Here is a 12,493-nt window from a genome sequence, read left to right on the forward strand (position 1 = left end):
ACGATAAAAATTGCTATGTGATCTGTTCCAGGGATATGAATGGGGGTGGTCTCTAAGTAAAGCTCTACTTGGTATTAAATAAAAGTGTCAAATATTAGTCCATGATAAAAATCCAAATAATGGTTGGTGGATGATGGCTTTCACTCTGTACCTAAGCATCTCACATCTAATATGCCATAAAAGTGTTGTATTTTATAGTCGTGCCTAATACTGAAGGTGAGAGATGTTGCATTTCTCAGCCTCCAGTACTCGATTTGAACGTGCCTTTATCTCTGGCTACATACCCAGCAAACGCAGATCCCAGTAATGTTTTCATTAAAGGACCATATGGGAAGCATATGGGAAATCATTTCTGGTTGACCTGCCATTTATTAACGATGCTTTATGTTTGTCTTTTGCTTAGGCTTCTTTTTTTTTTTTTTTTTTTTTTCTTTTTTCCTTCCCTTGAAGTTCAGCTCCCCTCCCCTGAGCAGCTGATGCGACACAATTGTTTGTCTGCTGAGGAAATGAAAAAGAAGCATCTAGGGAGGGTTGAACTTCAGTTAGGGGAAGAAGCCTCCGTAGCAGATGAGATCCCTGAAAAGGCTCTTGCTTCTGTGAAAGTGCCCTTAATGATATAGAGGGAAGATAGATCAGTACAGAAAATATGACCTAGCTGTTCTTTCTAAGCAGAATGCTTACGCACACACACACACACACATATAGTGTTGTTTCAGGCATTGGAAGCTCTTTAAAGGAGCAACATCAGCTCCTTATTTCAGAGAAATACCACATCAACAGGCTTATTTGCCTCAGCATAGTCCCTAGTGATTAAAGCTACACCTACAAGAAAAGCTGAAAGCTTTGCCTACAAGCCTTCTTCTTTGATAACACAGCTGAAAGACCATTCATTATCCCACCCAAGGCAGAGTTTAAAAAGCAGATCCTTTCCAGACTCCCTGCACTGAAGAAAGAGATTCAGCACGCACTTGTTCAGCAGCAGAATCCACTATACACCAAAATGTTTTAGCATTTCAGCATTGATTGCTGTGGGGATGCCCGTAATGCATATATAGACCCTAAGGACTTTCTTTGAGCAGTCAGTTATCATCTTATTCAGAGATTTTGCAAAAAACTGAGCAAGTCCAGGGTTCACAGATAATTGATGAATTATAGACACAAATAGTTGGAATATGAGTGGTTGACACAAGCTAGAGAATATCATCTATATAAAAAGCTCTACTGAGTTGAGTTCACTGCATTTGAACAACCACGTACAAAACATCAGCTTAGTTAAAATTTACTCCTTATTAGCTTATTACATCTGGTATGTCAAAGTTTATTTTCTTTCCCGGTTGAATCGTAGTCCAAATTAACGGAGTCACCTTGTAGCTGTTCATCAAAAGCAATCTCATAAGCCAGAATAGAGCTAGACAAACAGCATGACAACTCAAACAGGCTTGCACATATGATTACTGATGTGATTCAATTCAGGGAGCTATTGTAATGAAATTTTAAACACAGGGCTTAAGCAGGTTTGAGTTAATGCAGGTATTATCCCAACCCTTTACTCAAGAAGGAATTGCAACTTTGCGGAACGACTGACAGGCTATAATGTGTGCCTTCAGATTCCAATTGCACTACGGAGCCTGTCCTCAGAACAGAAATAAAATGCATCTTTGCAAGCAATTCACAAACAAATGGAAGGATTAATTCCAGTCCATAGTGTTTTCTTATTCACTGATTTGTTCTGATTTGATCTCAGTAACTTTTTCCCTCCACACCACCAGTCAATGGAGCCACTGCCTTCTCACAGGACTACATGCTTACCAGCATCAGGAAGCATGTAAGTGTTCTGTGTGTGGACCTCTGGCTCCAAAGGGGACAGACCAAGCCCTCCAGCTGGTGGCTACAACTGGGAGGCCTCAGACCTAGAGTGAAGCTGGAGTTCAAAACAATTTGTGTGTAGTTCTTCTCATTCTGTTAAACCTGCAAAGGAACAGCTGGTGTACATCTGGGCTGCTCTTAGCCTGTTGGACTTCTCCTGTTGAGTGGTCCTGTCTGTGATTCTTCCTTCTTCGATAGTAAACCACTGCAGGCAGCTTAGCAGCTGAGTGAGCGAGAAGCTTTTCTGGTGGGTGGTATTTGTTTTTTTTGTGTGTGTGTTTTTCTTTTAATTTATGCATAGATGAAATTTCCAAAATGCTCCACTCGCTTGATGGAATTTTGTACAGGCAGAAAAAAATCCATCCACAGGATTTGTCACAAATGCTCAGTTTGGAAGCAGGTTTCCACTGTTTTACCCACAAAGCAGACAGGCATGTATGTCTGCTCGGAGCCATACCACGTCCATCTCGCTACCCAAAGGGGTTTCCTGCTTGCATGTGCCTTCCTCTGTATCCAGCTGGGACAGAAGAGGGCTTATAGTATCAGTTAAGGGAGATGGCCAGACACACACGTCCCATATTAGCTGTTCGATCTGCTGTAAATATGCCCTGAAATAGTTTAGAGCAGTGTTTGTGAACAGTGAAACCCTGTGGCTCTTCCATGTGAATTCTGGAAGCTGAAGGATGTTTACCAGGCTGCTGGTGGGATGTGCTCAGCCTCCCAGGCCTGCGGATCTGGTTACCATGTGATGATCAGACCTCTGTGGGCTATAAGAGCAGTGCTTTCTTTCCAGAACTATCTGCTCCTCACCACAAGTGCTTTATTTGAAGTGTTTATGACACTGTGACAGCACCGTGCTATGAGTCAGCATCATACTGCTTACACTCCATTGAATGAAGGGAGGTGAGGTGTAATTTCTTCATCACTGAAACCTGTTTTTAATAAAATCATAGAATTTGGCTCCTCCTCATATATATACACATCTAATGGGTTGCAAGCAAGCACCAAAGCCTCTTGTGAGGACCAGAAGCACACCACTATGCTGATATGCCCCTACTCTTGCAGTAGGAGGTAGGAGCAGCAGTGCTTGCTAATTATTCTGATACCTCCTTTCCTTAATTATCTCTGAGATATGAGCGGTTTTTTGGGGGTGGAGGGGAAGTTGTTGTTGCACACAGTGGGTTATTTCCCACAGAAAAACCAGACATATTTTTCTTATGAGCGTTATTCTTTCTGCAGGAATCACTCTGCATTGAAGATGCAGGTATGGTGGGCAGAGAAACCCATACCGGAACAGCATCACTGCTGGGCGAGGAGAAAGGACAAAGCTTTCATAAAGGGAATGGAAGAAAGGTGGGAGACGAGATTACGCTTTGGTTTTGTGTGTGAGAATCACAAACTGTGTTTCCCCCTTGCGTTCCCCAAACATTCTCTTATCCTTCCTGGCACCCCCCACCAGCCCTGCCCCGCTGCAGTGCAGCCCTTCGGAGCAGCAGGGCCTTAAGGACTAATGGTGTGCTTTAGTGTTCCCATCCACAAAATGGATATTGCTCATATCTGGTTGGTTATGGTCAGTGCTGATGGTTCTATAGCTCCTTAAAGGTATGAAGCCATATAAAAATGCAAAAGCTATTTATGGTTTACTATTTTTTTGTACGTGATATTTACTACCCTCCCTGCTTTTGTTCTGTAGCATGAGAAACAGTCTTCTGCTTCCTGAAAATGTGTGGTAAATCCATTGCTCAGCAATTTTTTCAAATATCCTTAATTAATATTAGTTTTGATATGCAGATTTTAGAAACTATGTAAAATATGCCTTAAGTAGCAGAATAAAATAAATACCGGGGCTCTAACAGCTTCTCCCACCTGCTTTCAATGCAGAGTTGCCAAACAATTTCAATGCTTTATAGCCTGTTGCCCCAAATCAAATTCTGTGTTGCTTTTGGTTTAAGGGCTAATAGCTTTTTGAAATATATTAGTGCTTTCTGGTGACAGGTCTAAGATTAGCTGTTTATCCATAGTTCTGAGAGGTATTCTATAATCCTGTGGCACAGTAAACTTTATGAGGAATTTTACAAGCGTTCATGAGTGCATTGTGTTTTTAAAATGCTAAAAGAAAAAAAAAAAAGCAGTTAAGGAGAGAAGAAAACAAAGCACTGCAGTGTCTCCATCTGATGTTCTGCTGGGCTTTCAGTGCAGCACTGCTAGCAAGGGAGGAGGAATGACTACACGACCTACAGGGAGGAAGGAACCGGCACTGCAGAACTGGTTTACCAGAAACATACAGGGCTTATAAACAGCAAGTAACTCTTCCTTGAGCCAAAGCTGCTGATGAGGCAGAGAAGCTTTAACATGCACTCAGTAGCACTGAGAGAATGATGTCTCTCTGATTCACCTTTGCTGATTTTTTTTTCACTTAACGGGATTTTGGAGGCAGTGTGCGAGCAGGACGCTCAGGCTGTTTGCACTGCTGTGCTGCAGCTCCCCAGGCCGATGGCTGTGCAGGGGAGCAAGGCCGGGGGCACCTCTGGGCACACTGTGTCTTCTCCACTTCAAACTGTGTGTGAAACCCTGCGTCTCCTTATGCTTTGTTCTCCTTTTGCCCTGGGAAAAGGGGAAGCACCCAGGTGCTGCGATAACATTGAGAGAGAAACCTGATAGGCTCTCAGTCTTTTTCCTTTAAAAAATATTTGTCTGCAAGATCTTCGGCCCCAGATGAAAGTGCGCATTCCTTCAGGGGATACATTTCAGAAGCAGAGCCTTGAACATAATTCTCTTCTCTGCTTCCTTAAAGATGTCATATCTTTCACCCACAACAAATGCTATTGTTGGAAAGAAAACAGAAAATTGTCAGCCATTCTTCTGCAGTGAAAGCAGCAATCTTCAAAGCTAAAAACAATTGCTTCAGGGTAACTCAATAACTCCTTAGACCATACGAAAACAGGCAGTTTGTATTTTTGAGGCATCAAGATTAACAACTGTTGTATCAGGCTGGAGCTGCCCGTGAGGATGCTCACAACTAACCCCAAGCGGGGCTGGGATGGTGCTCCACCAGTGCATGGGGGTCTGTGCTTGGGTGGTAGGAGATGTCCTGAATCCTGCTTTTGTAACTGCAGAGAAAATCACAGCCAGTATTGAGCTTCAGCATTCATGGAGCAAGCCATCGGTTTTGGATAAGCATGGATAAGCCTGACAAGAAAGCACAATACAGCCCGAAGTCTGGCTTGTTCTGTCCCTGATCTCCTACAGCAGTTTCACTGAGATGTTAAACAAGAGGAGGCAGGTTTTGCCCTGAATGACTTCCCAGCTGAGAATATTTGGAATAAAAAGGTGACTCCCACCTAAAAAGAGCTGCTTTGAGGAGCCTTCTCGCTCTTTTGCCCCTTCACAGCCCCAAAATCTTCACCCAGAGTCAGATATGAGGAGTACTTGAGAAGCATTAGTGAGCTGAGGATCACAGAATCAAAGAATTATAGAATCATAGAATCATTAAAGTTGGAAAGATGACTAAGATCATCTACTCCAGCCATCAACCCATGCCTATGACTGCTCATTCAACGAAATAATATATAGATTGCCCCAAGCCAAAGGGTGATGTGATGGGAGGGAATTCAGTTGTTTAATTCAAAGTATAAGCATATATATATGTCAGTTTCTTGACCTACATAGGCTTCTGAACATTAGAACTGCTTTGAAGCATATCTTTGCTGGGATGAAGACCTCTTGAAATTTTTATGAGAAGTATCTTTTAAATTCTGTAACGAGCACTTTGTTCCTATTTATCAGTGAGATTTAATTAGCGTGATGCACTACACAGTTCATTAAGCAGTTGTTGCAATCTGTGGTACCTCTTTATTGGGAGGTTTGCATTCTTAAGGTTAAAACACCGTGTGCGTGCTACTTCCAGATGGTCAGCACCATTCAGGGTCACAGCAGGATGAAAGCTGCCGTGGTATGACTGGAACATAGCTGGAACACAAATCAGTGCAAGAAATATCTTAATTATCTGAAAAAGGATTACAGGAAAAAGACCTAAAGTAATAAGTTTGTGTGTGCTAGCTTGTAAAATTCACACTAATTTCTTATTGCTTTTTATTTTAAAAGATGCTTTTTTTTTTTTTTTTTTTTCTTCAGTACAAAGAGAGCCCTATTAGGTAAGGAGGAAAAAGCAGCTGTCAGTTTTCCACTGATGCCTGCATCTGCATTACGGCTGAGTTTTGAGTGATGCTTCTCCAGCACAGGTGCATCTGCACCCTGCTTGTGCCTGAGGAGCCACAAGTTGCACCCCAGTGGTCTGTAGCTTCCAAAAATCTTTGAGTCTTCCCTTTCATCCAAAGCTGAGGACTTAATGTAAGGGATAGGATGGTTAGTTGCCCTTAAGCACAAGCTGCAGCATCAAGAGAAGTCTGCAAATCCAGGATCATCGTGCAGCTGGGCAGGGATGCTCCATTTCTAGGAAGTCTTCTGCTGATGTAAAACTCACGGTTGGGCTTTCAGGGAGAAAAACTGAACCTTGGAAGGTTCAATTGTATCCAAGCAGATGAGCTTCTTATTTTCATGCTCTGAGATGCTTCTGACAGTCAAATGAGAGGATGGTTCAATGTTGATAGGAACAGGGGTGCACTGCAAATTGTGCTCAGTGAGATTTCTGGATTTCCCTGCTTTCCCTTGTCAGTCAGGTACTCCACTGGTGAAGGGGGGGCTATCAGCTGTAGGTTACCTATGAACTTATCACACAATCATTGTATGATTTGAGTTGGAAGGGACCCTTAAAGGCCATCTGGTCCCACGCCCTGCAGTGCACAGGGGCACCCACAGCTCCATCAGTGCTCACAGCTCTTCCAGCCTGACCTTGGCTGTCAGCAGGGATGGGGAACCACTGCTTCCCTGGCAACCTGTGCCACTGCCTCACCACCCTTATCATAACATTTTTCTTCCTTATTTCCAGTCTTGATGTTCCATTTCCCCTTGTCCTATCAAGGGGACATCGACTTTATATCGACTTCATGTTGATGATCATCGACTTCATGCTCCGGTTTAAAGGCTATTGGTTTGATCCTGGCACAGTTACTTTTATCATCTAATTTTCTTGGGAATGTAGAGCCCCTTTTCAAAGGTCTTTAGGTACCTTTTTGTTTGTACATGTAATGTGAAGTAACATATTTCCTAGCTCAAATGAAATGTTCTGAAAGGCTGTGAGATGATGAGGTGCTGTAATAATATGGGCTATGCAGGTATCTTGTTTAATATAGCAAAGCTAATGGGGGTTCTTTTCTGACCATCCAAAAAGACAGTATTTAAATCACTTATTGAAAATGTTTTTTAATGCTTGGTCAAAACTTCAGTGAAGTTGCTCTTTTCCCTGTTTTTGATAAAGAAGTTGAAACTTAAAACTAGCTTCAATAAGAAAACGATGTAGGAATTAGCATTCACAGTGATAACCAGAATTTGAAATGCAAAGCAGCAAAACTAAAGAATATTTGAGCTTTAAAATATGATTTTGCTGTTTCTCAGTGGGTTCTTTCATTTCCAAACTCAGTCAAGATTTGAAGCCGTTCTAGAAACTTCAGAAGTGCTGATCCTGAAAGATACTTATTGATAATCCTTGCGAAGATCTCTTTTTAATATCCTCGAGGGAACCATAAAGCAATCTCATAAGCTAAAAGCACAATATGTTGCTTGTTTTTCACAGCATTTCACTGATGTGTCAGTGATGAGCTGTCCGTGCTCACAGTCTGAACTTAAAAATTCATGAAATATGAATAGAATCATTGTAATGTAGAACTAAATATGTTTCCAAACTTTGAAGATAAAACTGGGGGAAAAGTTGCTTTTGTGTGGCGTAGCAAAGGAGAATTGTAAGGCTGGAGATAAAGGCTTAACTCCCTGATGTTAAAGACATGCTTAATTTACTGCCAGAAATGAATCCTGAAGGAGCACACAATGAGCCATCAACTTTCAAAAGAAAGATCTTTTTTGCACATGCTTACTCATTTGTACAAATTGGGCCTTGAGTGATCAGTGCAACGTAATGCTGTTGGTGGCTCTGGTGGGGAGCACCGGACTGCAGCCTCGTGCACAACAACCTTATGCTTCAGGTCATACTGCAGCTGAGATTCCCCAAGTGCTGCTGGTGCTGCTGGCACTGAGTGTGAGCTACGTGGATCCCACAGCAGCCTTTAGCTCCTCGTGGGGCAGATTGCTGCATGGAGGAAACACCGGCGTGAAAAAGAAAGAGCCCATCAGCAATGGAGGTGCTTGTATTCAGCTGACCTGGAAAGTGGGGCTCTCTTGGTGGTTTCAGACAACACAGAAATAAAAGTCAAGTTAAATAATCAGGTATTCTCCAGCGTCTGAGAGAAAAATGAAAGGCTGACAACTTTTGGGCACCACCTGAATCCTGCAAACAAGGAACCCCAACTGTGCTAACTAATACCAAGGATGTCCGGAGTCTGCCCTAGCTGCTTGTTGGCACCACGCTGCCATTGGATGTTCTGAAGTAATTTGGATGAGATAACCTCTGGAAACCAAGTTATTTTTATACTTTTAATTCACGTAACTGGCAGCTAGCGTTCATGGTATTTTAAGGCGCAGAGATTTTAGCTAAAGGATTACTATGTCGTTAATCAGCCTGCTGAATATTCATGATTTAGTGGATTTTTTTCCCCCCACAGAAGGAGAGAATAATTATTTTGGCTAGCACTTGAAAAGCATGTGTGCTGTTGATAGAACCTCTACCGTAGTAAGCAAAAATAGAACTGTTCTATTAGGCATGCCGATTGATCTTCTCTCCCAACACCAACAAATACCCGTCAGTTCTTCTTTTCTGTTTCGTAACTCTTCATGACTTTTGGGGGATAAGAAAGTAATGAAAATGCACAAAATGAGGAAAAAACAAACAAACAAGAAACCAAAAACCAAAACTTTAAACCAACCCAACAGCCTCCAGGGAAGCTGGTCATTTGTGAAAGCCCACTCCAGAGAGCAGAGTCCTGACAGATGCTCTCACATTTGCTGTGTCCCAACACCTTGTATTGCCATTTATACCCCAGTGAGGCCAACCTGAAACAGTGATTGCAGGAGGCTGTTCTATGATTTCGATGCCACAAAGCCTATTTCTTGGTCCATCCTCAGTAGACCTTGTCTTCATTGCATTTGTTCAGCAAAGCACACTGGTTTCTCCTATATAGGGAATGCATAAACCTACCTGTTGGCAGACAGTACTGCAACTCCTAGTGACACAGTTGTTCCTTCGGGCAGCTGAAGGGCACTTAATGATGGCTGTTAATTCTTTAGCTTTGGAGCCCCAGAAGCTTCTAAAATCTTCATCGTTGGACAGAAGTGCAGCAGGTCTTTGCAGAGGGAAGGGATTTGTCCAGTTGTACCTTTTCCCTTTGCGGCCAGCAGGAGGATTTTGCATAGAAAAAAGCAACGACGACAATGGATACCTGGAAAAGTCTTTGTAAATCATCCTGGGTAGGAGTGGGGCTGATGAAAATGAGTATCCTTGATTTTATTTACAGCTCATGATTTTTCACAGATGAGATGAGAGGGAACGGCCCAAAGTTGCACCAGGGGAGGTTCAGGTTGGATATTAGGAAAAGTTTCTCTGAAAGAGCAGTGCTGCAGTGGCACAGCTGCCCAGGAGTGGTGGGGTCACCATCCTTGGAGGTGTTGAGAACTGTGGGGATGTGGCACTGAGGGATGTGGACAGTGAGCATGGTGGAGTTGGCTTTGGGTGGCTGTCACACGAGCCAGGTGTCCTTGAACTGCACCCAGCAGCGCTGTAAGGTGGATCATGGCTTTCTTCTCCCAACCCTGCTTGTTGTACTTCAGCAAGGAGCTGGCTGAGGCTCTCAGCCTCTGCTGGCAGACTCAGCTGTCCAAAGAGGCAACCAGATAAAAATAAATGTACAGATATGAAGGTTATAGGACAAGGGGAAATGGTTTTAAACTGGGTCGGGAGGTTTAGGTTGGATATTAGGAGGAAGTTTTTCACTCAGAGGGTGGTGAGGCACTGGAACAGGCTGCCCAAGGAGGCTGTGGATGCCCCATCCCTGCAGGCATTCAAGGCCAGGCTGGATGTGGCTCTGGGCAGCCTGGGCTGCTGGTTGGTGACCTGCACACAGCAGGGGGTTGGAACTGGATGAGCATTGTGGTCCTCTTCAACCCAGGCCATTCTATGATTATTGCTTTAGACAAACAGCTTTAGAAACCCTCTACTAACAGCAGTCTGGGCTCCTCACACTCAAACTGCAGGAATTTTAGCAAGATGGTAGTTAATTTTTTTTGAAGTAGGAATGTTTTTTTTCTTTATACTTATATTCTGTGATAGCTCCGTGCCAAAATTTATTAAATCTAGCTTTTTACAATCAGCGTTTTATAATTAAAATAGATCTTGCTGTTTCTTTGTAATACAACAACACTTAGTTCAGTGGGAGCGCGGCGCAGTGAAAGACTCGCAGGAAGAGATTCTGTATCCAGGACTGCTTTAAAACAAGCAGCAGGTACCCTTCTGTTTGCACAACTATTCCTGCTCCTGCTAGTCTCGAGGCTACATGCCTTGCTTTGTTGTAAACAACTCTGCAAAGTGTTTTTTTTTTTTTTTTTCCTGGATTAACATGCACCAAAACACCCCCTAACAACTCCCAGCCATGCAGATATAATACGCTTTCCCTCAATGCCAGCAAAAAGCTGTCCTGGTTGTAGGGAATTCCTTTGCTAGGTGGAGCTTCACATCCTGCAGATCACTCAGCTTTGCCCCCTTAAGGCACCTGGGCCATCTGAGCAGGTAATTTCACTGTGCCTGATGCCCTTTCCTCTGGGTCTGTAGCTGCTTGGTTCTTGGATCTGAAACCACAGATCAGCCCACAAGTAACACACTGAAACTCCCAGTCCTTAAAGCAATTTTAGGTTTGTTTCCATGGCCTTCATATATATATCTATATTTTGTTTTCTAAGTTATGGCTTGAAGATGAGAGGAGATGCTCTCACCCCTTGGAGTGGTGCCTGGGACGATACAAGTCAATGTTTGTATTTCTCATCTATTTTCTTCCTGAGAAGCTGGGCTCGCTGTGGCCCTCTGCTCAGACATGGGTTTCCTCTGCATTGCTTTGTGTAAGCCATGCTCTCAGATGGCAACTTCCCATATTCTGGCATTTAAAATTCGAGTTTCAGTTCGAGCCGATGATTTCTACCACCAGAGCTTTTTTTGTTTTTGAAGCGCGGTAGATCTGTGCTGGCCAAACAGGTGATAGCAACGCATTCGGGGGAAGCAGACGCCTGCTTTTGTGGCTGAAAGCCTGGGGATGGAGAGCTGTACTTCCAGGCGGAGAGATACAGCTTTCCCCCGGGAAAGCCGAGGAGCAAAGTCGAGGAACGGACCGCGCGGCAGGCTGGAGGGCAGGTGGAACCACAGCACCGAACGGCAGACGTGCGTGATTTCCGCCCCTCACATCTACGCGGAGCCGCGCGTTACAGCCGGGCGGCCCCGAGCGGAGCCCGCGGGCTCTGCGCGGGCTCCAGGCGGCGCGCTCGGTGCCGCAGCCCCGCAGGGCCGGCTGCCGAGGGGCAGGGGGCGCTCCCTGCGGCCGCCGAGCGGGGCGGGGAACCGCGCGGCTCCGCGCCGCCCCCGCTCCCCGCCCCGCCCCCGCTGCTGCGAGGAGGAGGAGGCGGCGGCGGCGGCGGAGCGCGGGGCGGGAGGGGCGGCGCGGCCGGGCCCGGCGGGGCGCGTCCATGTCCCCTCGGCGCCGCGCCGCCACGCGCGGAGCTGCCGCAGGGCCCCCCCCGCGCCCCGCCGCCGGGACGCGCCGCGCGGGGCATGAAGTTGCGGCCGAGCGGGGCGGGCGGCCCCGGCTGCGTCTCCCCTGCGGGGCCGTAGGCTGAGCGAGCGGCTCCGCACCCCGACGCGCGCAGCCCGTGGCCGGGCGCAGCTCCCGCGCAGCCGTGCGATGTGCGCGCAGCGGCACGCACCTGCCCGGCCGGTCCCTTAGCGCGGCGCGGAGGCGGGAGGCGTCCCTCGGGAAGTTTGATGGCTTCTTTGAGGAGAGTCAAAGTGCTGCTGGTGTTAAACTTGATCGCGGTGGCCGGCTTCGTCCTCTTCCTGGCCAAGTGCAGACCCATCACGGCCAAGAGCGGCGACTCCTTTCATGACGTCCATCCCCGGGCAGAAGTGGTCAACTTGACGGCCCGCGGCATCAGCTCCATCCAGGACGCTGTGCTAAAGAGGCTCTCCCTCCTGGAGGACATCGTCTACAGGCAGCTCAATGGTAAGAACTGCTCTGTGCGCATAACGCTGGGCTACGGCCACGGGGCACCGAGCGAGCGTGGGGATTTCGTGAAGTTTTGGTGGTGGAGCCACGCTCCCTTTATCTCATACGTGGGCTCTCAGCTCACCGGTGTGGCATCTGATTTCCAAGTTGTGCTCGTGCTGATGGCTCGGAGCACCTGGCACAGAGTGCGAGGAAGGCACAGCAGTGTAACACTGCCTTCGGGTCTGGGGTGCCGGCTGGGAGATCACAGCATTCTGGTTTCTGCATCCAGAGAGAAGGACGTTCTGTGGCCGAGCAGAGCAGCGCGCATTATTGATCAGGGAATGGCTTAATTGCCACAGAAGTGCTTTTTTTGG

The 12,493-nt window shown here is 46.0% G+C and overlaps 1 protein-coding gene across 1 annotated transcript in view; it reads left to right on the top strand.

The window, feature by feature from the left end:
* Positions 1–11,691: 11,691 nt before the first annotated feature.
* GALNT17 (polypeptide N-acetylgalactosaminyltransferase 17) overlaps positions 11,692–12,493 on the top strand; it is a 188,897-nt gene continuing 188,095 nt past the window's right edge. Inside the window, exon 1 of the mRNA XM_048967090.1 lies at positions 11,692–12,134. Coding sequence (XP_048823047.1) covers positions 11,897–12,134 — 238 coding nt within the window. The 5' untranslated portion in view covers positions 11,692–11,896. The remainder of the gene's footprint in view (positions 12,135–12,493) is intronic.

The sequence above is a fragment of the Lagopus muta genome, chromosome 20 (assembly GCF_023343835.1).
Source record: "Lagopus muta isolate bLagMut1 chromosome 20, bLagMut1 primary, whole genome shotgun sequence".
In the NCBI taxonomy this organism is placed as follows: domain Eukaryota; kingdom Metazoa; phylum Chordata; class Aves; order Galliformes; family Phasianidae; genus Lagopus; species Lagopus muta.